Raw genomic sequence first — 27,032 nt, 5'->3', positions numbered from 1 at the left:
AGTCCCCAGTCTGTACACTATTTCTAGCCTCTGAGGTCTTACTTGGACTGCTCTGTGTCCAAGTAGAGTTCTTTATTCCTCCTTTTGGTGCAGATTCGAACCCCTCTGACTTTCCAGTTTCCTTCTTCAAGGGGGGGAAAAAAAGAGAGAAGAGCCGTGAATGGTTTGGCTGAGTGTATAGAGCATCTGCCTGCGGACTGAAGGGTCCCAGGTTGAGAGAGAGAGAGAGAGAGAGAGAGAGAGAGAGAGAGAGAGAGAGAGAGAGAGAGAGAGAAAGAAGAAGGAGGAGGGAGAGAGGAGGAGAGGCAACAGGATGGCATCATGCTGCTCCAATCTTTGTTTTAATGCTCACCTGAGGCTATGTTTAGAGAGAGAGGGAGAGAGAGAAACACCTATGTGATGGGAAAGATGGTTGCCTCCGAATGCTCCCTGACCAGAGATAGAACCCACAACCTAGGTATGTGCCCTTGTTATTGGTGGGGGGGTGTGCTCTGTGTCCTCACCTGCTACTGATGGAAGTGGGCTTCTTGGGGGTGCCACAGGAACAAGAATTTGAGGCCCCATGGGAGGAGGAGGTGTTGTGGAAAGCTTTAGTGATGAGGTAACATGACGGGAGATCCTCTCAGGGCCACATCCTGCCATGAAAGAAGTCACATTTTGTCCTCAGCAGAGCTAGGATTAAAGTCAGTGCCCAGAGTTTCTGCTCCAGATCAAAGCACAGTCAAGTCCAGCATCAGGCTAAGGTAGCTGTGTTCCCACCTGCAGTCCACTGTGTGTAGGTTTTGCATGGCCATGGGCCATACAGCTTCTAGGAGCTCATGGTGGGCTAGAGGAAATCCACAGACCAAGCAAGTGCAAGGAAGCAGGAGCCAAGCAAGAGGAAAAAGAGAGGATTCCTTTGCCTGTGGATTATGTATTTCCAAATGGTTTCAGGCTTGCACTGGGGTCCACCCTCTTGATCTTTGTTCCCAGGTTAGACTGACAGGTAAGCACCTTCCCTATGTGATGCTGACCTCACTGCCATGTGCCCATCTTCTCCTTTCCCCTCAGTGATTTGCAGGGAATGGACTGGTGGTTTCCTGGGGAGTGTGAAGTTGCAGCTTCCTGGTGAAGCTGCCCATCGGACCATGCTTATAATATCTGGCCTCCCCTTTGCTTCCTTCCTATTATTAATTTTAATAACTTGCTAGTTACAACAGTAACACCCTAACCGGGTATTGAACCCGCAAAAATTTTGGTGTACAGGATGACACTCCAACCAAATGTCCACCGGCCAGGGCTCCATTTTTTTTTTAATATATTGGTTTAGGACCCACCAACATAACCTCATTTTACCTTCATTACCTCTTTAAAGACCCTATCTCCAAATAGTCACATGCAAAGTTTCTGGGGGTTAGGACTTTAACATATGCATTTTGGATGAACACAATTTTACCCATAACAAGGTCATACTGGATGAGAGGGGCTTTAAATCCAATGACTGAAGATATTAAAATCGAGGGTACTTATGACTTTATTTCGCTTCAATCCTTGTTCTGGAAATCATGTTTTTCTCTCTCTCTCAACAGAGACCTAGCCTTTCCCTTTGGATAACCAACAACCCTGGTAGCAGAAGCCAGTAGCCAGGGCCTGAATAATGATCCCACGGCAGGAAGTCTGCAGGATAAAGGTCACACCTTGACCTGTTATGTTTCAGTTCCTGAGCTCTAGGGTGGAGCAATCCTCTGGCTACTTTCTCATGAGACCAGACAGAGGGACACTGCAAGAGACCTCAAAATGTCCTCAAGGCCTATAGTTTGGTACTGTCAAATTGTACCTTTTAAGTTATTTAAATTCCAAATCTATTGGAAAAAAGACAAGATTCTGCTCTCTTAAAAACTTTTATTAGGCATTACTAGATGCTGCTGCACACATCATGGGAGTACACAGCACCCCACAAGAATCCATACCACAGCTCAGACAGTGACATTCAAAATAGTTGATTCCCATGACAGTTTTCATCCCAGTAGAGTGAGTGTCCTTATAGCCTTCCATGAGATCAGATGTCATCATTAAGATTACCCTTCCATTCTAAATCAACCAACAAAAACAATAAAATAGAAAGGCCCCACCTCCCCCCCACAAAAGACAATAGGGATATTTAAGTGTCCAAAATTAGTCTCCAAAATATCACACGGTATCCATTTTGAAAGACTTGCCCCTAAAATTTGTGTGAGCTGACATTGGGTGCTTTTGCTGCCAGCAGCAAGTGAGAATGCATTTACTAAGAAGGAGCAGTAAACCAATACATATTCATCGACCATCCTTGAGGTAAGAGATTTAAAAATTTCACTGCTTAAAAAAAAAGTTAATTTCCAAGTCCTGTCCAGCAGGACATATCTGTTGGCAGGAAGATTATTTTTCTGTCAAATATTTAACACATATTTGCACATACAGCCTGTGTCTTTTCTAAGCACATGATTTATTTTAATTTTCATCATACATTCATCATGAAAAGTTGAATTATATACTATGGTACATGAAGAATACAACAAAACTAGCTTTCTATATAGAGCTAACACAAAAGGCAAGACCGAGAAGAGCAAAATAATATATTGTACACAATGTCTTGATGTCCATTGAGCCCACTGTGAATGAATAACTGCATGTAATAGTGAACACCATGTTTTTTAAGCATCTGTGTGGAAGTAAATAACGGATAACATGTTGCCAAAGACAAGTTGTAGAGAACTGGTCGAATTCCTGAAGTACCATATACTCACTTTTATTTATAATGCTTTTTGCCAAGTAACTTTGTCCTAATAGGAGCTATAGGTAACCATTCCAATTCCTGTTTTAAACATTAATAATCATCATTCTTTTTTTTTGGTTTAAAAATGTTTCAATTATAATGATTTCAATTTATGGTGTTTAATATTTTTTTTATACTCTTGGTTAAAAATGAAGAATGAATTTAAGAAAAATACATTGGCTAACACACTGTTCTAGAGATAACACAGTGGATTAAGATAGCAAATGCAGCCTATTTATACCCATAAAAGTTCATTGTCTCATCAAGGCCTTTAAATAGAGGGACCAGGGAACATTCACAAAAAATATATGGCTCTTTAGATATGAAACAAAGTCAAGTGAAAAAAATAAGGCACCAATAACATATATAAATGTTATACACTCTCATCACACAAAGCACCGTAGGAAAGGTTATAGGGAACTATACATTAGTGCTATTGGAAAATGGTAATAAAACCAGTTTCCATAGCTTTTATTCACCAACTTCTTCCTTTCTTTTCAGTAATAAATGTATAAACACAAAAATGGGGGAAATTATATGTTAAAAGCACAATTCATGAAACCAACAGCACAAAATAATCATTTGGCATTAAGAAGTTGATTAAGGTCTTAAATACTCCTTATTTTCCAACATTTTCATCTCAACAGCATTTGTTTTTTCCTTTCTAATTTTCTTTTAGGGATTTTTACATGATACATTTTAAAAATTTATTTCTACCTGCCTCTTTGTTAAAATACATTCATAATGGTTTCCTCCACATAGTTTTTTTTTAAAATATTTTATTAATTTTTTACAGAGAGGAAGGGAGAGAGACAGAAAGTTAGAAACATCGATGAGAGAGAAACATCAATCAGCTGCCTCCTGCACATCTCCTACTGGGGATGTGCCCGCAACCCAGGTACATGCCCTTGACCGGAATCGAACCTGGGACCTTTCAGTCCGCAAGCCGACGCTCTATCCACTGAGCCAAACTGGTTTCGGCACCTCCACATAGTTTTATGAATACCTAAGTTAATAGTTTGACTAATGAAATGTAAAAAAAAAGTTAGTAATAAAATAAAATATTTTCCAATATCATTTAAAAAGAGTAAATAAAATCTCTTTTCAGTTAGGCTAATTTTAAACATAAAAATATGACATTATTTGGAAAATGACCACTAATTTTACACAAAATGAAAAATATGTAACATATAATGAGATGACAGACAAAATCTGGTACAAACTACTTATGAAAGTCATTCATCTTACAATTAAAAAAATCTTCTCATTTGCTATTATTCATGGAAATTTAATTAAAATGGGATATACTATGATAATTCAAATGATATGACAATTATTCCTTAGAACTGCAATTTCTGAGTATACAGCAATATATTAAACATCCAAACAATTTTCTCTTTAGCAATTTACACTCTTTGTGAAAAAAGAGAATGTGAATAATTTAATTGTCCCACAGTTTTGCAGTAGGTATATACACATATAAATATATTTGTTTCATGAGTCTTATAATCAATTTAGTTTAAAATAGAAATAAAACTAATTGTTGTGGCAACTTAATAAATAATGTACTAACATAGAAGCAATTTAATGCTACTGTTTTTGTATTCCTTCTACATAAAAATGTTTCTGTGACCTCAAAATCTACTACTGAATAATTGCTTTCATAAGCAACAAGATTGTCAATTAATTTTTATATGAAAAATCTGTAACAAATTGTCTTTGTCAAGGTAAATGGATTTATATATCTATATCTATACAGTTATGTATCCATTACCATTCTAGGTATCGTATGAATTATAAGATTCGTTACTTTTTTTCAATACCATCTATAGAATTTTAATTATAATGAAAAGGATCAAATATCAAAAGTAAACTATGGCCATATGGAACTTTTTAAAAAACGAGCCTTAGAAAAAGGGTTTGTAATCAGCTAATTTAAAAAATCATATACTTTATTTAGAATCTTCTTTATAAAGGAACATAAAGCATAATATTTATATCAAATATTAGGTAGTATTACTTGAAAGGAACAGTGAACGTATATTTTGACACAGGGGGTATATGTTCATTTTAAAAAGTTATTTTTAAGAATTTACGGGATTATTGAGACTGTTTCCCCAACTGGGACATGAGGTGAACACCTAACAGCTTTGTGGGAAGCTGGTAAAGACAGCACAGCTTGGCAACTGTGAGGCAGAACCTGTGAAATGCACTATTTTGCAATTTCTGGGGCCCTTTAATACCTGTGACTCTCCCTTGAACTTTCCCACATTGTGTACTAAACCGTTATTAAATATATATTGAGTGTGGCTTGCATCAAAATCATACCAATGAAAAAGGTGAACATTTGCAAATGACAAATCGTTTCTCATGAATAGGGCTAATATCAGTTACTGTGATCTACTGTAGATTACCAAAAATTCTAATTATAAACCCATCGTGAGTCTTATATACAAATGCTATACTATATAAACGCAGCCCCAAATCCAAGCTGTAGGACTTTTTTGCTAACACAAAGACCATAAACCATACATCTGGCCATTTTGGATGAAACATGAATGAGTCGTTGTCAGGCTGGATGAATGCCTACACGCACTTTCTGTTCCACTAATATGCAAACACAATATTAACCTTGCAGTATTCATGAAGCAATTTCTGAGGCTTGGTTGTAGAATATTTTAGGCTCCATGATCCAACTGACATCTCATTCATTTTATTTCTTGTCAGAGGGCTGGGCAGGGTTCTCCAACTCTGTCCCAGGTATTTCTGGTCTATTTTAATTTACAGATAAAATAAGCCAAAGTAAGTTATGCTCATTACTACTGCCAAATTATGAAGTCCTTTCAGTGATTGCATTTCATTTCCTTAGTGTCAGAGGAGTTACCGGTGAGATAGAATTTATCCCACATTTGGCAAAGATGGGAAGGGAGCTGCAGAGGGAAAAAGCAAGACAACCAGGAAATCTAAAAAAGAAAAGGGGAACTCGATGTTGGAAGTGTGAGAGCATCACTTCACACGTAGGGAAGAACATCATTTAACATTAATGGTGAACAGAGTAACTGAAATGTGGGAGAGGCCAGAAAAAAAATAGTTTCAATGGTAATATAACCTAGGTGATATAGAGTTAAATACACCTAATGAAATGTCTTTTATAAGCTAAAAGGAACTGGGGGTGGGGTGTGGGGGTGGGGTGTGGGAAGCAGTGGCAATCTTTTATATATTTTAAATAATAATGTATTGGCCTTCATGTCATTTGTAGTGTGTCATAAGCATAATTACATGCTTCTAACATTGGCACTACGTGTGCGGTATGTGGAGGCTCCAGCCAACGCTCCAAACGGACAGCCACAGGTCTGTGCCTCTCTGCCTCTTGGATAATGGCTACTACACCTCCAGCCTCACCATAGTGGCATACAATGGAAGAGCCACACACCGTTAGTACGGAATGAGTATCAGTTCTATCCTTAAAGCCACAGTTACAAAGAGTTCCGCTGCCTTTCTCTTTTAAAGGTCTGCATCATTGGTTTGCACCCAAGAGACATTTCACAGTATTAAATACTCCCAACCTTTGGGGCCTCTGCTTTTGTTCAGCCCGTATCTTAATGATTCTATCAGTCTATTTCCGTTTTATTGAAGTAATATTTGTCGTTATACATATTAAACATGGGAGTTTGGAACTGATTTTCCACAGGAGGAGGAAAATGTCATACTTAAGTTATGAAGGTTTGGAAAACAAAAATACCCTCAAACTAGCGATTGGTGATAGTTTCCATTTATATCTCGTCAGTGGACTTTCTTTTATAGATTTCATGAAATACGAAAATGCAGTTAAAACTTGCAGGAGAAATTAACTTGATATTTTTAACAAACATCCCAACAAGGTTATTAGGTAGCATTTATTAATTATTTGTTATATTTGCGCTCCTGAGACCAATTTTCGGGATTGTGTAATTTCAGAAACTCAGCTACAGTTTTTTTCAGGTATATTTTACTTGTTTTAAATTTTCAGCTTCAGATTGCTCCCCAAATTTAAAGAACTGACACTAATTGCTAACACTGTTATTCTACCGCCTCCATCAAGTAAATGTTACCAGTTTCTTTCATTCTGTCACATTACTTAAATGGCACAACTGTTTAAAGTGCATGAATGACTTTTAAAGCTATATTTATGATATTAACACAAAACAATAAAGCTAACCACAGGAAAAATTACTTTCCGTAGCTGGGATAGATCTCAGCCACAAATATGACAGGACAGGCATATAATCCAATAGGGAGACGCACATTAAGGCATATGTGCAGTTTATTTATAAAATTAAAAATGGCTTTTGGCCTAATTTGATTTTAAATTTTGAAGTCCTTAATGAAGTATACCAAGTAGTATTATTTAGGCCACTAACTTTTAAAAAAAGTAATCATGAATTTAACAGGCAGCACGAAAGTCCAATTCTAAAAACAACCGCATTTGTGTAAGGGAAACTGGATGGAGGTCGTGGCAGATATACTCTAATTTGACACAGGTCGGGAAGGAATGCTGATGCTCTGCACATGCCAGAGTGTGTTTCCACCCCCTCCTGCCTCTCCTCTTGTCTTTTAGTGAACAGGAGCTAGAGCATCAGAGTAGAGATAAATGAGGTGGGCGTGGGGGGATCACCAAGGACTAGAAGGGATGACAGTGGTTTGAGGGTATTTTAGGGGAGCTATGGGCCATATATTTGGGTGGTAGGACTGAAAGATAAAGGCCTAATGAGGCTTTAGGGACTCAAGAGATGGTGGGTGTGGCTGGACAAGGAATCTCCAGACAGGCACCACTGAATCCTGATACTGCAGTCTGGAAAGTTCGATTAGAGATATCAGGTTGTAACCCGAGTGGTGTTTAATTACCTTTGATTGCTTTCCTGTCTGAGCCACCTTCAGGATACAATAGCACCTATCAGAAAATCAGGGTGGTGGCAACACCATGTTGCTTGTACCAAAGGGTTGAGCCCTCTGGGTAAGTCCACATGCAGAGGTTCTTAGGGAACTGCTAAGCTTCACTGTAAAAGGAATGTTTCACATTATTCCACAAGTTATAAATGTCCCAAACAAACCACCAAACCTGCATACCATCTAATTTATTTTTCTATAGATAATGGTGGCCATTCATAATTGCCAAGATATTGCTTCTTACTTTTCACAATGGCATAATTAAGTTCCTTTGTGCAGCAACATGCATGGACATGGATAGTGTTTACCAAAAAATGGGACAAATGTGATCGGTTTGTTTATTTCATTTAAATCCCTCAAGTCTTAAAACTAGGCTATCAAATATCAATGTACCTGCCTTGGATATCTTATAGGCATCTCATTAAATTTTATTTTTATTAGAGTAACATTAACTTTCTTTTATATGTCTTGGCAAGATATTTATTTGGCTAATTAAGCAGGAGTAAAACTATCCTGCAAAAGATGCTTTTCTTTTAAAATTATGCACTTCTATATAATTGTTTTTTCTCCAAGAAAAAGATCTCAAATATACAATCTCTATGATCTCATTCACAGAAAATGCATTAACATTTTATTACCAATGTTATCAGAACCAAATTTAAAAACTTATGTAGATGTTAACACAAATTGACAACAATTTATATAAAGGGCCCTCACTGATGCTTTGTATTAGAGAAGTAAAAAGTGATCTTGATATTGACAGGAGACTAATTAAATAAATTAAAGCATACCACCACAGTGGGATATGTAGTAATTTACAAAAGAATGAGGTAACTCTATTTAAACCCTTATGGAAAGGTATCTACCAATATATAATAAAATGGAAAATAGTCACAGGACAGTAAGAATGCTAATATTCTGGCTGTATAAAACTAATATACACACAGACACACACTCACACGGACAATTGTTTGTATATCTGTAGAAAGTGTCTGGAAGGACACATACCAAATTACTAATAGTGTCTACCCCTAGAAAATAAGGAGTGGGTTAAGTAGAGAAATTTGTATGTTATAATTCTGTATGATTTGATTTTTTTCAAAAAAAGTATATATTAAATTTACAATAAAAACATATAAAAATGACAAGCTTTGGATAGAAAGATACATTATGTGTACGCCTCTTTCTCCAAAGTAGTTTTTAGAATTCATTCCAAAAGTTATTACTCTTGTTTTAACTTCAATGTTGGCACTGACATATAATCCTTTTTAATTCCTTCTCTCTTTCTAAGATCTTAATGCCACTTAGTTAAAAAAAATCACAAACAATTACTTTAAGTCACCAACAAGAAAAGGCCCCATCTATAACAACTTTTAAAGAGGAAAAACACACATTTAAAAAAAAAATCCATGCTATAGAAAAAGGACAATCCTATGCAACACAGTACATGCTTGCTGAAGCACTGATGAAACAGCTTTCACTGGTAACAAATACCACTTTGTAATTGGAAAATTGGAACGTTTCCAAATAATATAAAAATATCTCCCAAAGAATAGTTATTCAAAGAAATAAAAATCCCTGAGTAGGCCAAAGGCAACAGACACAACACCTAAGAAAATAGATTATCTAAGACCAGAGAGTATATAATTTAGCGAGTTGGTATAGATATGTATGTGGCATATGTATTCATATGCATCTATGGAGATATTATATATGTATACATATATATCCTACATAAATATATGGATAATATATATACATGTTTCTATGGAAATAGTATATATACATACATAGATATCACATAACCATATCCACTAGATTTAGAATTATTATATTCACGTATTGTCAAACTAACACCTAAGTCTGGAAGAGACAAATTAAGCACTTTAGGAAAGAATTACATGGATTTAAGATTGAAATTCTCATTCTCTCAGTTTTAATACTAGAGCATGTAGAATAAGCACTCAATAAATATTTGTCGAATGGATGGATAATGAATGAATGGAAAGATGATTTTGTGAAACTATATAGCACATTGCTTTTTCTGGTATCATGTTATGCTTTAGTAGTATGACATTCCAGAACCATACGGCACACCCTCCTCTACCTGGAAATAGTCTAGTCAAGAAGCTATAGTATAGCTATTCTGAGTGTCATTCAGAAACTTCAATACCATGGACTTTTAGATAAAATAAAAATCATAAATATTCTTATACCTTGGAGTTCAACAAGACACACTATCCATGTTAATGCATGTTTTTTCACATCGTCTATTTCAACTCACACAAGGTTGCTGTGAAATTAATGCTATGCCTATGCAGATAACTAATTTTAAGCATTTGGAAACAAGTGAAAACTAGTCTTCGTAGGGGTCTTTACTTCCTTTCTGCTGATGAACTTTTGTGATGAAAACAAAGGAATAACATAATTTAGTTACTTGTCCTCTTCAGCTTGGTAAAACTTCCTGAAAATGATTCCTTCATTTTTTTTTTTTTTTGGTTTCCTTCTCCAAAAGCAGTTTATATTTTAGATAAACCCATAAACACAATTTTTTTTTAAATTACCCCTCCATGAGAACATACCAACACATTATTCTGCATAGGAAGAGTAAACATAAGAAAAAATCCTTCAAAACTAGTAAAACTTGGGAACAAATTAAAAAGAGAGAGAGAAAAAAAGAAAGAAGAGGATGGAGTCAATAATGCCACACCTTGACCTAAAGCAAAATTATCTGTGATAATTACAAATTGTTTAAAAAATTAGCAGAATAGGCATCTGTTTAAAGGATTAAGCAGTGTTTTCCACAGCAAACCTGTTATTTAAATTGACTAATTCTGCCTAAAACATTTATTCATATAGTGAAACATGTAAGCCAAAATATAAGAAATCTGAAAGACTGAATGTTCAGGTCTTAAGAATTTCCTAAAATCAGTCAGTTTTGTCAGTTTATAAAGTGATAATCCTTGGGTGACAAGGCACACATTTCTGTGTGTGTGTGTGTGTGTGTGTGTGTGTGTCAAAGAGAAATAGAAAGGGTCAACAATCGAAATAGCCTGTTGTCTAAATTGACTTTAATTCAGTACATTCTCAAATTATGCTCACAAAGGAACCATCATCTTTAAAGATATCTATGAAAATGTGGGAAAATAGTGTAGAGGCATGAAAGTTGACCAGTACAAGGCCATTGGGCCGAGTTTTAATACAAATCTTTATACACACACATTCATACCCCTACATGTATACACTTCAGTAACTCATGATTCTTTTCATTAATTTTGTTTCATTCGTTCCCTTTGGGCACTGAGATTTTTTTAGACAATTACAGCATCTGAAGGAGGAAGGAATTACACTGTTTGGGCCACAGATGAAACCAGGGGCATATGGTGAGCCTTCATCTGCTGAAAGGTGGCCTTGATTGTTGGTACACGTGGGACTTCGGCTGTTCACACCAAGTCTCACAGATGAGCTGAAGGAGGGTTCAGGTACAAAGACAGTCCAAGCAACTCTCGGGAGAGGCATGCTCAGACAGTGCTGAGGATAACTGGTTCTTACTTAAAATTATTTCTTCCAAGACCCATTAAGAAGATCAGAATTATGACATAGGTGCTTATAGTATATGAAAGTGACCATTCTGTAAAAGCAGCAATCAATATCAGGAAAGGCCGGGATACCATGTGGGGAGTGCAACGGAGCTAGAGGCATCGTGACCTGCAGAGAACCACGGAGACACGAGATGGCAGGTGGGTCCTCTCGCTGTGTTCCAAGACGCAACTCTTAAGACGGGTGTGCCATTCTGGACAGCTCTTACCCGGACCAGCTTAGTTAGATGAAGTGACGTGTACTTCACCAGTGCATACCTGTCCGTGATCGTTTTCTCTGTTTTTTACAAAGGCAATAGATAGGAAATACAAATAAACCTAGGGGTTAAAACAAAACAAAACACTGTAAGCTCATGAGAAGGAGAGGCATTTCGGTTTACATAGTTGAAAATTTTCCATTTTGAAAATGATTTACGAATCATCATAATTTAGCAATATGTGAAAATGCAAAGAGGAGAGATACCTATGGCACAAAATGTATTTACTTGTACAAGATTTCACTCTTTATTCATTTTCTTTAGGTCTCTCCCCTCTTTCACAATCTCTAGTGATACCAGTTTAAAAATGGAACAATGTTTTCTCTCAAAATATCAAACCTTAGGTTTAAGCCTTATTTATTAGCTCTAGTTATACCATTTGCATACTATGATGTTCATACTTCAGACAGAATAATGTGTTACTGAACAGCATGGACTGTGGAGCCAAATGTCAGGTTTCATTCCCAGCTCTACCACTTATGATTGGCCCAGGAAGCCTGAATTTCCTCAACTGTAAAATGCAGATAACAATAGTATCTACTACGTAAAGATTGGCTCACTGTAACAAATGTCAGTTACTTTATAATTCAATCTGTCCTATATGTGCAAATTCCTTGCTAAATAGAACTTTACATATGAAAAGTTATTTTATTTAGAAAACAATTCCATCCACCATTTGAAACCATCATCAGAGGTGCCTTTACCGATAGCATTTAACTTAATGTTCTCTGAAGCGATGACTCTGAACGTGTGGTCTCTGGTCCAGCAGCAGCAGCATCACCTGAGAAAGTTTTGGAACTAGAAACCCATGGGCGCTGCCCGGGCACTGAATCACAAACGGTGGAGAGGGATCTGCAACCTGTGCTTAAACCGGCCTTCCTCTCCAGGTGGTTTTAAAGCTAGAGTCTCAGAAACCACTGCTTTAAAAAACATATTTTAATATATCTCTGTGCATAACACTATACAAATCGCTGATACATTTTCTATTGGTCAGGGCTCAAGTATATGTTGGGTATATGTTCTTATCACTCAGGGCACTCTTTCACTAGAACAAACCAAACAGCCGAGGGTGTACCAGAGCCTCTTTTCTTTGATGATCCAACCGGAACTCAGAATTTAAAAAATCTGGGTTCTAGGCCACTGGACTCTTTCATTAAAATACTAGTTGTATCAATGTCGTTATTCAAAGGGGGTTAATGATGCTTCAAAAGATACATGGTACAAGGTGTCCACAGACTGAACAAGTGCCACACAAATACATCCTATATGAAATACGAGCCTCTGAATCTGTAAATCAATTGCCTATCTAAAGTAAGCATGGAACAAACAGACATCATGTCCACTTAATAACAGACTCACATTATTACATTTGCACTCATTCTCTATGGCACTCAGAGAATTCTAATCTCGGATATGTTAAGTGTTTCTTACCAATTACAACTGCTATGGCCCCTAGTGCTAATCCCAGGACCAGGATTAGAGGTGCAACAAATAATTTTCCAGCTGGAAAACAAAAGGCAAAACCATTTAGAGTCTTAGAGCAAAGTTACCCAACAAACATTTCAGCTATGTTTGTTAATACCACAGTGTATATTATATTTTAAAGGAAGTCTAATGATAATGAAGGCAGTGTTTCTCCAAGGAAATGTATCAGGTGTAGAACAATTATATACAGATGTAGGTTTAGTAACTTCACTGCAGTCCTGGGCACATTAGTCAACCATCTCATAAATCATTTATCCTTTATAAGCAAAGAAACTACCAAGCTACTGGCTCACTTTATTCTCCCAGGACTTTTCCTTTAGGTCTCTTCCATGTTCAATTTTCAAGATTCTAAAAATATTATGGAGTGACACAATCTAAGTTGTGTCTCAAAAATATAATTAGCTCACAGAATGGAAAGCTAGTAGGTGCTGTAGAGGACTTCTGCCCAAGCCCTCCTCTGGAAAAGTGATTTATTTTCTTCCGGGTCCAAAGAAACCAATATGAACACCTAATAAACAACTATAAAAGGATATTGCAGTACTATTTTAGAGAAAACTACCAATAAACATACAATATATTGGAAGTTATTCGAGTAAATCATCTTAACAAATTATAAAAGGAAACACTCTATAGTAAGTGCTATGTCTAAACGTTGATAAGGATGCCCAAAGGCATCAATCAGCCTTTTTTTCCCCTAAATAAACAATTGAGCACTGATTATAATAAACACCAGGTATATGCAAACATAGCAGAGTTCACAATCAGAATCCCACTAACTTTGAAAGGCACTAGCACACACACAAAAGCCTAATAGTTAATATCTTGTTATGTCATAATCTTAATAATCTTCATCCTAAGGCATGTGACACAGCAGTGTAGATGCAGAGCACAGACACACGAAGAGAGGAGGAAGGAATGGAGGGACTCGGCAGTAGAATCACTGAGCTGTTTAAAAATAAAGCAGCAACATTATTCTACAAATGAAGGACAGTAATTTGGAATATCCAATTACATAAAAATAATAGAAACATAATGAAGCCAGAAAAAATGTCAGTATTTTTATTCTTAAGAAGTGGTCTTTGGAACCATTTGGAATCATGACCAGACAGATAGAAAAAATGCAGTGTTTAACATGTAATTGTGAAAGAGTGCCATTCAATTGACACAACTGACACCCTGGGTTTTACTTATAGTTTTCACCAACGACAGAATCCAATTAAGTAATATTAAATCTCATTGAACAATGACATTTTGTACATTCTTAAAACTATGCTAAACTGGTTAGACTATATTGGTTTGCATATTTTATTTATTATGTTTTTATTTATTTTTAGAAAGAGAGGAAGGGAGAGGGAGAAGGGAGGAGAGAGAGAGAGAAACATTGAATACAGAGAAACATCGATCAGCTGCTTTCTGCACACCCACTACTGGGGATTGAGCATGCAATCTGGGCATGTGCCCTGACCTGGAATCGAACGAGGACCTCTTGGTGCGTGGGTCAACACTCAACCACTGAGCCATACTGGCTGGGCTTGGCCTGCATGTTTTAAAAGACTCTGTTTCTCTTCTGTGCATGTAGCTCAGTATGTTCATTCATGTGGCCATACACAATGTAGACCATGGTTCCCACACTCCAGGTGTGAGAGAAGAGCAGCCCCTCTGTGCCTCTGCTCAAGGACATCTGGAGGCGGTGGTCCCAAACCAAGGGAGCAAACTGGGTTACATCACATAAGGACAGCGGGCGGGAGGACTTCCTTAGGGTCAATCCTTCTTCCTTCTTATGTGGCAGCAAAGGTAACCCCTTTGACAGAGTAACCCCTTTTCCTGCCTTGTGTGCAGATGGGAGAAGTGGGAACCTCTCCACGGAGAGTGTAGTCCACAGGAGTTAGAGGCAGCTGTGCTGGAGGTGGAAGATCTGTGTGGGAAGGAGAGCTTATCCTAGGGCCAGCTCCTCCTACATTGCAGGTTTGTTCCGACACATGCGCACACACGCACACTCAGAACAGAAATTAGGCCCAAAAGAAAACCATTTACAGAAAGCTGACCATAACATCTTTAAATAAAAACAGAAAAGGAACAGAGAAAAGATTTCCCTGCCGACAAATTCTATGAGCTGTGCATTCTACAGGCTGGTACATAACTCGACTCTTGTATGCTCTGAGAAGAGGATTCTAGTGAATGGAAGGAAAAGAACTATCGTGCCACGAAACGGCACTGAGGTAGGAAAGAAAAGAACAATGCAGAAAATGTAAGATTTTGTGTTTGTAGGTTGTTCTCTGTATGCATAGACTTACAAATAGGTTACAGCTCAAAACTTACTTTGCAATTAGTTTTCTCATGGCATTACTATTATATATAGGGGTTAGATTCCCTGAGTATCCCTCCCAAGTCTATTATAACTAATAAGTAAATATTGGTTATATAATTATATCATATACCATTATAAGCAAATCAAGTCATTATAAGAAAATGATTAAAATCAATGTTGACTATATTGAATTATGCTGGCTATGGTAAATTATGTTTGAGTTTCAGTGAGGACCTTTTATAGAGGTTATACAAGATTTTAGAAAATGATGGCAACTGGTCTCCATAAATTAAAGTGAATCCTAAAATATATGTTCTCTTTTACTTGCTAGGAATGTATCATCAGCACCAGCTTGGGTCTGATTAACCATCATATGATACTGGAGAGGGGAGTGGTTTACATAGCAGTGATGGAGAGCGAAAGAGAGCTCTAAAACAGCTTCATGAAGGAACTAGGCAAAAGGAGGTAGAAAATGGGCAACGTGGAAGATGTTAACAAGTGTTGCATATACATGGGAAACTACCACAGGAAGACATAATGGCGTTCTTTGTGATGAAAAGAGAGGAAGAAATCCCACAGTGGGTGCATTCCAGGGGAGTCAGTGCTATTGAAACAACTATGAGGTCTGAAGAATTGCCCACATAAAGGTGGAGCAAAAACCTGTGTCTATGTTTGCATATCTGTGTATGACATTGTGTGTTGTTGAAGATTAAGATGGAGGAAAAACTGTATGCTCTGAGGGCATTTGCTACTCAGTACATTAACTGTTAGCTATTAATACAATAGAAAAGATATACAGTGACTTATCAACCATATGGATACAATGGCACTCCATTAAGGGCTGTGAAACATATGGTTGTTTTTTATTGTATAGCATATTCTCTATGAACAAAGAGAGGGTAGGTATAAGATTCACTGCTAGGTATTGTCAATATAAAAATAAATGTGACATTTCTCTCAATAGGCGCCTTACAATAGGTTACAGAAATTTAAAAATTAATTTTACATTTCTGCAGAGAAATTAGTAATTTTTATTTTGAACAAAATCTGGTGGCTCATGTAAGACAGTCCTGCCAACAAACTTAAGTTTTTAATTATAAACTCAAAGGGAGAGAGAATATCTCCCCCCTGTTTTGGGGTAAAGGCCCCACTAGGATAGCTGGCAGTGGTTAGCATTCTCGTGGCTATTCCATTCTGAGTTCTGCTATCACTGCTCACTTCCCTAGGGACGATGCCTCAAGGTCATGTCCAGTACTTACCACAGACCGACCCTCGCACGAATCTCCTTAGATGAGGTCTCTCTGGGAGGTAGCGATATTTGCATCCAAATATACTGAGGTTTGATGTGTGGTCTCCAAAGAAACGGAGCTGGCGGTATCTCTCCCCACATCGATAACAAAAATTAGTGTTACATTGTGAACAGGTCATGTGATCACACCCTTCAGTTCTCTGGATGTGGATCTGTGTCCGCAAAAGAGGGAAAGGGAAGGAAAGGCGATTAAAACTTTCAGCAGGTAAATCTGGCAAATGTTACGGAACAACACAAGTTTTGCCACTATATAAACCTTTCGTACATAGCAGTCCTGAGCCTTTGAATTTGCTTGTAATCATGTTCTCCAGGATCGTCTTTGTGTCAAACACTTCATGTGTGCAAAGCTCAGTAACATTTCAGGTACTCACGCTGCTGGCTGGTTATGACTAATGTTTAAACTAACACATCTCAAAGAAAGCTCACATGTCTTTCTAGACATACACCCAACTCAATGGTCAGGAGGCATTTTAAAATGCTGGGAAAGTGGATGTTGTGTAAGCTGTGTTCAACAAGGCAACTGGGGGGATAAGAAGAGATAAAGAGTATTCCTTAAAAGCCCGATTTATGTAAAACTTTTTCTGAATACACATCAAGAAGCAGAAAGCTCTTTGTGTGGAAGAAAATGATAGGAGCTAGAAGTGTATTCACAATACCATTTTAGTTTCCAATCGTAATATCATTTGCAAATACGTTTATAGAACTGTTTGCAGAATTCTATTTGTGCAACTAAGCACTTTCCTCAATTGTTGCAGTCAAGTTACACGAAACACAACTTCACCCTTAATGCAACAAGGCTTTTATCCCACCCCCCCCGGCATCCCCTCCCGCGTGGAAAACAGCAAGGCTTTTATTCTTGAATAGTCCACCGTATACCCAACGTGCTAGTCACTGCTTCAGCCCTGAGGCCATGTTATAATCAAGATTTTACTCTTTGAGATATAATTGGATACTTGACAGAATCCTCAGGGACACTCATAAATTGGAGCCATCTTTCATTCCAGGATGTGCACAATTAGTTTCTCCGGTGAGCATTCATAAAGAGAACTTAGTATTTCATTAAAAAGGTTTGGTAATACTGTCCAACTCTCATGTGATTGAAACTGGGCCAACTAAAAGCAGTCTTCCCATTTCACTACAGAGTAGGCACTTACTACATTCAAACTATAGCTCACTTATTCTTATCATATATATATTTTGTAATCATTATGTCTAAAGTTCTTTACTTAGGAAATGTATTTAAAATGTCTCCAATACCATTTTGACTATTGACAGTTTCTACCCATGACTTTGTTTTGGGACTAGTGTTCAATGAATATTTTAATGCAACCGAGAACGTCACAATTTAATCATGTGAGCCAAACCCTCAGTGGTTGCTTGACTCATTTTAGTTAAGCCTTGGCCACAGTCCATGACTTTACATATTTCATTTAAAATAATGTTCTCCTTCCTCAATACACAATCTAGTTCCCTAAGCTTCTGTAGCAGTTACAATTATGTTTTTCAAAAATGGACAATGATTATGGATAAAGTCACCCAGGAATAAGAGATCTTTAATGTAAAAGGAGTAATTAAAAGGTTGACAGATAATAAAAATTATCCATTTCAAACCCAACTCTGTTTTACAAATTTTGAAAATAAAATTTTTGAAGTTGCTAATTCCAAATCACATGCAGTGTTTTCAGGTTAGTGATTAAATAACTGAAATTTTAAACTTTGATTTAAAGAAACAATATGAATTTTAAAAGGATTTCTGAGGCTGCTTTTAAAATAACCAAAGATATTAATCATAGTAATGGTGAAAGTTTCTTGAGTATCTATATCTATCTATCTATCTATCTATCTATCTATCTATCTATCTATCTATCGATCTATCTATCTGCCTGCCTGCCTGCCTATTTATCTACCTATCTGTCTACCTACGCATCTGGAAAGCTTCTAGGGGGCAGTGACAATTTTGAAGAAATAATAACTAAGCACAGGGCAGCACATTACAGGCACTTAATATAAGATCAGTGAAGGAACCAAGGAAGAAAAGGGCACTAAGTTTCTGACAGGATGTTAGGTATTCAAAATCATTAGGTGGATTGTAGGTCAAATGTCCATTCTCTCCTATTGGCTGATTCTCAGCAGGTAACCGTTGGCCACATAGGGAGGTTGAAAGAGCCTGGGTTTTGATTTTAAGAAGCCCTCTGTTAAAATTCTGGCTCCACTAGCTGTATAAAAAAGCTACTTGAGCCCGGCCAGCGTGGCTCAGTAGTTGAGCGTCGACCTATGAAGTGAAGGTCACAGTTCGATTCTGGATCAGGGTATATGCCAGGGTTGTGGGCTCAAGCCCCAATAGGGAGTGTGCAGGAGGCAGCCAATCAATGATTCTCATCATTGATGTTTCTCTCTCTCACTCCCTCTCCCTTCCTCTCTTAGATCAATGACCGAAAAAAGTTACTTGACCTCTCCCAAGCCTCAGTTTCAATATTACTTAACATGTGATAATGCATGTACAGTGCTTAACCCATTGTTTGTCACATCCTGAGTCAGAACGATATACTATTGATTCCCCTTTATGCACCGAAAAATGTGAATAACATGGGCAATATAACAGCACACCTCCTGTTTGCCAGGTGGGCCCCTTCCTCACTTCTTGACATGGGTAATTCTTGGGCAGACGCTGAACTAGAGGACGCCTTCCTAGGCAGGGAAGGGCTAGCTTGCGGTTAAGGGCAAATGAGCATCTGTGGTCAGAGGTTACTAACAACTCATGATTTGGTCCATGGAGGCAAAACTTACTTTTTCTGCTATTGGCCAATCCATCCTTTTAAAATTGTATCGCGCCCTGGCCGGTTTGGCTCAGCGGATAAAGCGTCGGTCTGTGGACTGAAGGGTCTTGGGTTCTATTCTGGCCAAGGGCACATGCCCGGGTGCAGGCTCAATCCCCTACAGGGGGCGTGCAGGAGGCAGCCAATCAATGATTCCCTCTCATCACTGATGTTTCTATCTCTCTCCCCCACTCCCTTCTTTTCTGAAATCAATATAAATACATTACAAAAAAAATTGTATCGACTTCTTTTCTTTTACCTGACAGGTGTAGGCTTTATGGGGCCAGAAGGCGATCTGATTTGAGGGCCCTCTTTAAGGAGAAGAATGTAAATTACAAACACAAATGGGGTACATGCCGAAGGAGGGACTTGGCAGGGGAGGGTTTCTGAAGCTCAAGCTCTTTTGCTTCCAGGTAAACCCACCCCAGCCCAGCATTCCTCTGTCGTGCCTGTTTCTGGGAACGATTCTGAAGAATGATTCCTGTGCCCAAATCCCCTAGCACAGCGGGTGGTACAGGAAGAATGTAGGCCAAAGGTCCTGCTGGACCTTGGCACCACTTCTGATCCTTCTTAAACCACCTGAGCATGTTAAAGAGAACTGCTGGGCAGCCAAAATAAAGACGACTTCGTCATACACCCAACTTTTTCATTGTGGGCTGTATTTGACCTTGAAATGGAGACAATAAAGCTTAACTTTTCCTGATCACCAAGCGTCGTGTTGCATTTGACCAGCAAAGAGAAAAGGACTAATATTTGTTTAGAGCACATCATGTGCCAAGCATTGTGAACAGATTAGCACCTTTAAGCCTCATAACCGTACCATGAGACTGGCATTCTTACTCATAACCAGGGCTCAGAAAAGTAAGCTGTTAGAGTGAATAGTGAAAGGGTTTTGATTCATGTCTGTGTCTTTATCATGCTAAATAGCCTCTTATTATAAACTTAAAGATAAAATCAGAAGTCAATCATCTTAGTTAAATGACAGCATAACCTTTGCATTAGTCAGACTATGTTTCCAGTCTCCTGCATAAGGCAAATCTGAGTCTTCCTGCGTGTCTTAGCTTTTTGGGGGGACCAACTCATTTCTCCTTTAAAACAGCATCAAAACTTTTTCTGACAGGAAGGTTGTTCTAGTAAGTTCAACTTGTCACCAATAGTTCATTTTCCTCAAAATTTCACCTACAATTTTCATTGTCACATTTTATCTGTGTGTAATATTGTCTCATTGACTTCTGAAATCTTTATGAGGCAAATTTACTTTTTCACTTAAATCACAAAGACAGCAATTTATAGTCTCTCTGAACAGTCTTTCCTTATTTCTAGAATAATATTCTGAGCACAGCAGGCAACTAAAATATTGTTGGTCCAATATTTCTGGACAGGAGGCGATAAAATTCCAAGCTCTGACAATACTCTACAGTAACCTTGTACACTGCAGGATTATATGGTTCTATAGATTAATTTGACCACTTCATACACATAAAGCAATGATTTAATCATGAGAAAATAATTTCATTAATTTACCAACTGTTAAATACATAGTACTTTCTTTAATACTACTGTGAATATATTTTGATTATATGTAAATCCTATCTAATAAAAGACAAAAAGGGTAATTGACCATACCTTCACTATGCTTCCCATTGGCTAATCAGTGCCATATGCAAATTAACTGTCATCAAAGATGGAGGCTAATTTGCATACTGCAGGCAGGGCTGGCCAGCACCAGATGCCATCCGGCCCCGTGTTCGGCCCTGGGCGGCCGGGCTTAGGCGGCGTGATCGGTCACCTAAGCCCTGCCCCAACTGGGACCCCGTGTGCTGCCTAAGCCCCTGTTGCCTAAGCCCCACCCCCAGCCAGGACCCCCCATGTGCCGCCTAAGACCCGCCGCCTAAGCCCCGCCCCTAGCTGGGACCCCATAGCGATCCCAGAGCAGGAAAGTTCCCCACAGGCAGCACCCAGCAGGGCCTGCCCCCGGTCTCTGCAGTGATCCATGAGCAGGAAAGCGCAGCCTGCAGGCAGCACCCCACCCTGGCCACAGCTCAAGGGAGAGGAAAACACACAGTGGAGGCCAGGAGCCTGAGAGATCAACACAGAGGGGCGCCTGCTCCAAGCCCACACAGTGTGGCTGGGGACAGGCCCCCAGCCGACACACACACACACACACACACACACACAGCGCGCCTGCGCTGAGCCTTCAATGCGGCTTGGGGCCGGCCCCTAGCAGACACATACACATACACACACACACACACACACACACACACAGCGCGCCTGCTCTGAGCCTTCAATGCGGCTTGGGGCAGGCCCCTAGCAGACACATACACATACACACACACACACACACGAACACACAGGACGCCAGCTCCGAGCCTCTGCTGCCAGACTGTGACCATCAGGACATCCACTGAGGGCTCCTGGACTGTGAGAGGGGCAGGCTGGGCTGAGGGAACCCAACCCCCCGTGCACGAATTTCATGCACCAGGCCTCTAGTGTTTTATAACTTAATACTAACAGAAAAACAAATTGATACAATGGAAGTTACTGTGCAACAGGGGGTATTACTTTGCGTATTTGTTAAGCAAGTTGTAATTTTGGTTTCCTAACACCCAGGGGACAGTATCTTTCATATGCTAAATGAGTTCTCTATATATTTCATTCAAGAGCACACTTTGACAATGCCATCTTTATTTTTAAAACACAGAGCCTTAAAATGTAGGCTTAAATTACATTTACGTAAATTATTTTCTTTATCAATGAAGCTGTTTCATGATCATTTCAAAACATTGATTTAGCTTGGCTAAAAAAATAGAAATACATCACCCAGTGGCTATAATTTAGAATCAAAATTTTTGTTTTTACTTAAGAGACAGAAAGAGAGTAGGTCAGACCAGATATTCCTAGTCTATTAGACTGAACTGACAACTCATAAACCACAAACGTCACTTGGTTTGATATTACTCACAGGGCTTTTCTCCATCTATAACAAACAAGGCTGGCTGATACTTAAAGGAGTTGGATATTTAAATACTAAATGTTGTGAAATACCTCTTTACACTTCAAGTCATGAGACGAATGTTTGGAATATGCCCGGTATTTCTTTAATAAGAGTTTTTGCTATTAAGTTCACAACGTAGTAGACAGAAATAACAAAACGGATCATTTCTGAGCCTATGCTCAGAAATTCCTAATACATAGCACCATCTGTAAATAAGAGATTGTTCATAAAAAACACATATGCTTCTATAATTTAATTCTCATTATTGTCTGGTAACCTAAAATGGCATTAGGTAGTGCTGTGGCCGAAAGGGAATGGCAAGGCAATCGTGTTTGGGCGTAATAGGTCCAGATGATCCCTGAAAAAGAGGTACGTAATTGGAAATATGCTTACTGTTTCCTAGGTAATAACAGATTGTTTTTAAAACAATGTACCAAAAGTATTTTGATTTTTGCTTTTCAAAACAACAACATATTTATAGTAGCTGCCCTCCTCAATGTACTTGTGCTTCAATGTACTTGTTTTCTTTGTTACAGGAAATTTCATATACATCTCAAGCTAAGTATTAGGATTTATGACAGAAATTTTTGAAGAAGAGTCTAGAGTACTGTCCAATTCTTATTCTCCAGGATAAATTAGCCCCTAATTTTCTTCCTTCTTCCCTGGAGCTTATGCCTCATGTTCTCAGAAATATTCAGATGCCAGTTTTCCCCTCCTTTATATTCACTTTGACCCCTTCCCCCCTGCAACTGTACCCTGCTTAGCCTGCCAAAGTCCAGGTATTGCCACATCCTAATAAATCCTTCCTTTAATTCCACATGAACTTCTAGCCAATAATTACCCTCACTCTTCCATTTTTATCCAGCTTCTTAAAAGAATACTCTATATTCTGCTTTTCTTTTTCTTTTTTTGTTAATCCTCACTCGAGGATATTTTTCCATTAATTTTTACAGAGAGAGGAAGGGAGAACGAGAGACAGAGAGAAACATCGATGTGAGAGAGATACATTGATTGACTGCCTCCTGCACCCATCCGATCAGGGCTGGGGAACCTGCAACCAAGGTATGTGTCCTTGACCAGAATGAAACCCAGGATCCTTGAGTCCGCAGGCTGGCGCTCTATCCACTGAGCCAAACTGGCTAGGGCTCACGGCTTTTCTTACTCATCTCCTCAGTTGGCTACAATCCCGTGTTACTGATACATCCAGATCCACTATCTTTTCTCCAGGAAACAGTCAGTCATTCATGCATTCGACAATTATCTATTTGTCCATTGATAAAATCTGATATGGTCCTGCCCTGGAAGAGCTTATAGTCTACAGTGTAGAAAGACATCACTCAATTGTACAAATAAATATATACTCATAAGCTATGACAATGCTATGCAGGAAAAGAACAAGTTGTGGAGAGAGTACTTGATAGGAGGCGCTTGATGTGGCCTAAGGGTCAGAAGAGGCTTCTCTAGGGAAGGGACATTTGATCTGAGAAATAAAGGTCAAGTAGGAGTTCACCAGTTAAGAGGACTCGGAGGTAGGGAGAGCATCCCCAGCACAGAATATTCATGACACTGCATCCATGAAATGAGAAGCAACCTGTACTAGCCCTGCCGTCGCATTTCTTACTCTACATCTTAGAACTCTTCATCTGTATCCTTCCATCCAAACCCTACACTCCCCCAGCTGATGAGATCTAAAAGGACTCAGATCATGTTCATCTTGTTTACTGTTTTATTACAGAGACTTGCTCAGGTCCTGTCACATAGCATGTTCTCAATAACATCTTAAAAAAAAAAAACACCAATGAGTATGATCCATGACCTTCTAACCACCAAATCCAATTTTTAGATTCTTATGTAATTGTATCTCTCAGTGCCATTTAATCACTTGACCACTATCTCCTTCTGCCTTTTATATACTCTTGCTTCAATGCCACTCTTATTCCAGGTGCTCCTCATAGCTCCCTGAGGTTCCTATTTCTTCACCTATCCCTAATTCCCCCCAGGGCTCACCACTTTGCACATACTCTTTAGGCCATCTCTTCAATACCCAAATGGTTTCAACTTCCTTCAACCAGATATGATTTCTTAATTTCCCCTGGGCACTTGACTCCTGAGCTGCAGACTCATGAAGCACCTGCTAGTTGGTAATATATACCTATATGCCTTAAAGCCATTTCAACGTCAAATAAGAAAAAGAAAATTCACCATCATCCCGTGGCCCCCTGGTCCAACAATAACAAAATAAAACTAGGTCCATCTCCACATTTTATCTCAGGTTATGGTATCACCACCCACCTAGACACCCAAGCTAGATATCTGGTAGGTACACTCTTTTTACTTCCCACATCCAACTAATCATCAAGGTAGGCCTAAGATACTTATCTACTCCTTCTCCTCTTCTCCAGCTGTTTGACCACTAGCTTAGCTCATACTGTCATCATTTCCTCCTACATGTCCACAACTACCTTCATATAATCAACAACAACCAACATGAAAATGCCTATCTGATATCACCATTCCCCTCCTTACAACTTTCCATCTGGAGGATGAAGTATAAGTTTCTTAATATTGCATGCAAAGCCCAGGCTTCTGTTTGTTTCTATAGCCCCACCTTTCACCACTTCCTTCTGTGAACCTTACGCTAAGAGAACCACAAAATACTTGTGGCTCTTTGTTCACAGCACACGTTTCCTGGCTCTGTGCCCTTGTACCTCTGATTGCAACAGCCCCACCCTTGGATACCATCCATCAGGCCCAAATCCGTCCAATAATCCTTAACAATCCCCCTCTCCCTGGATTCCCCAAGATGAATGAGATATCCCATTATAAATTCAATCTCAGGAGAGTGAACAAATATTAAAATTATTTGTGATAAAGATGGGGCATTGGATGCAATACAGTTTAGATCCTAGAAAGTATTTGCCATCAAATAATCAGACTTTTCTCATAACTAAGGTCTAGACCAGTGATGCGAACCTTTTGAGCTTGGCGTGTCAGCATTTTGAAAAACCCTAACTTAACTCTGGTGCCGTGTCACATACAGAAATTTTTTGATATTTGCAACCATAGTAAAACAAAGACTTATATTTTTGATATTTATTTTATATATTTAAATGCCATTTATCAAAGAAAAATCAACCAAAAAAAATGAGTTCGCGTGTCACCTCTGACACGCGTGTCATAGGTTCTCCATCACTGGTCTAGACTTTGGTACAAGAAAATAATAGCAGTGATAACACTGCTCCCAAAATAATGATATCAAGCAATCTGGAGAGTTAAAACGGATAATCAGCACTGACGGAGAAGCTATTTTATTTTCGGAATGGGCACTATTTGAAAGCAGTCACGGGCCCCTCTCTGAAGGTGATTTTGTAGTGGCGTGTGTGATACCAGAGAACTGCAGGACTGTAAGATCCAACATTAACAGTCCAAGTCCTTCAGCAATCATAGCTCGGATATAAGAGCACATAGATATGGCTTTTGTGCTAATTTTATGTGAACAGGGGCAAATTAATCACTGTCTCTGAAAATACTTTCTTGCCCAAAGCAACCTATTACAGATTCAAGAGAATAAAATATCTAAAGGGAAACAGCATGACAAGTAAATTTCCTTAGTTCCAAAATCACCGTAAATTATGAATGAATATAATTCACTATCCCCTGACTGCTTTTTCCAGTTACATAACCTCTCTGAAACTGTTTCTATATCTTTTTTTTTAAAAAATATATTTTATTGATTTTTTACAGAGAGGAAGGGAGAGAGATAGAGAGTTAGAAACATCAATGAGAGAGAAACATCGATCAGCTGCCTCCTGCACATCTCCTACTGGGGATGTGCCCGCAACCCAGGTACATGCCTTTGAGCGGAATCGAACCTGGGACCTTTCATTCCGCAGGCGGACGCTCTATCCACTGAGCCAAACCGGTTCCGGCATGTTTCTATATCTTGAAATGGGCAGTTACCCTTTCCTCACAACTTTCTTTTGAGAATTAAATGAGACAACAAATATAACTTAGATACTACATTACTGTGAAAAATCTTAAGAGTTTTACCAAAAGGTACTGAAAAATTAAAATCTAGATGGCACGCTGGAACTTAGTATCTCAGGATTAAGGATTTGAAGGGATACATAAGTATAAAAGTACAATGGAGACTGACATGTAGCAACTACCAGTATATGTCAGGCAGTATTATTATAAATACTAGTAGCCCAGTGCAAGAAATTCGTGCACATTGAAAGGGAATTAATCAGAGGAACATAGTTTGGACTCACTATCTAATATCAATAATATGTGAGCGTGAGGCAGTCCGCATTTCTGAAATTCAATGACATAAATTTTCGCTATTACTTTGCCAAATAAATGGAATTTACAGATATCATTTAAAAGAGCATTCAGCTTAATATTAAAAACTCTGGCTACCAAGTCAGGTCTATTTTCAACTTTTTTGCCAGCGTTGTAAATTGTTTGCAATATCTGCCCATTTGGGGTTGCATGTCATGGTTATGTATAAATTGTGCTTGCCATATTTCATTACAATTGCCAT

At 38.5% G+C, this 27,032-nt stretch overlaps 1 protein-coding gene across 1 annotated transcript in view; it reads right to left on the bottom strand.

Annotated features, from left to right (window-relative positions):
- Positions 1-10,766: 10,766 nt before the first annotated feature.
- Positions 10,767-27,032, bottom strand: part of RNF217 (ring finger protein 217) — a 36,648-nt gene continuing 20,382 nt past the window's right edge. The window contains exons 3-5 of the mRNA XM_006778439.2: positions 16,626-16,827; positions 13,005-13,076; positions 10,767-11,634 (exon numbers count right to left, since the gene is read on the bottom strand). Of these exons, the coding sequence (XP_006778502.1) occupies positions 11,561-11,634; positions 13,005-13,076; positions 16,626-16,827 (348 nt within the window). The 3' untranslated portion in view covers positions 10,767-11,560. The remainder of the gene's footprint in view (positions 11,635-13,004; positions 13,077-16,625; positions 16,828-27,032) is intronic.

The sequence above is a fragment of the Myotis davidii genome, unplaced genomic scaffold (genome assembly GCF_000327345.1).
Source record: "Myotis davidii unplaced genomic scaffold, ASM32734v1 scaffold147, whole genome shotgun sequence".
Lineage (NCBI taxonomy): Eukaryota > Metazoa > Chordata > Mammalia > Chiroptera > Vespertilionidae > Myotis > Myotis davidii.
The sequence above is the reverse complement of the archived record's forward strand: the minus strand, read 5'-3'. Positions and strand labels throughout refer to the sequence as shown.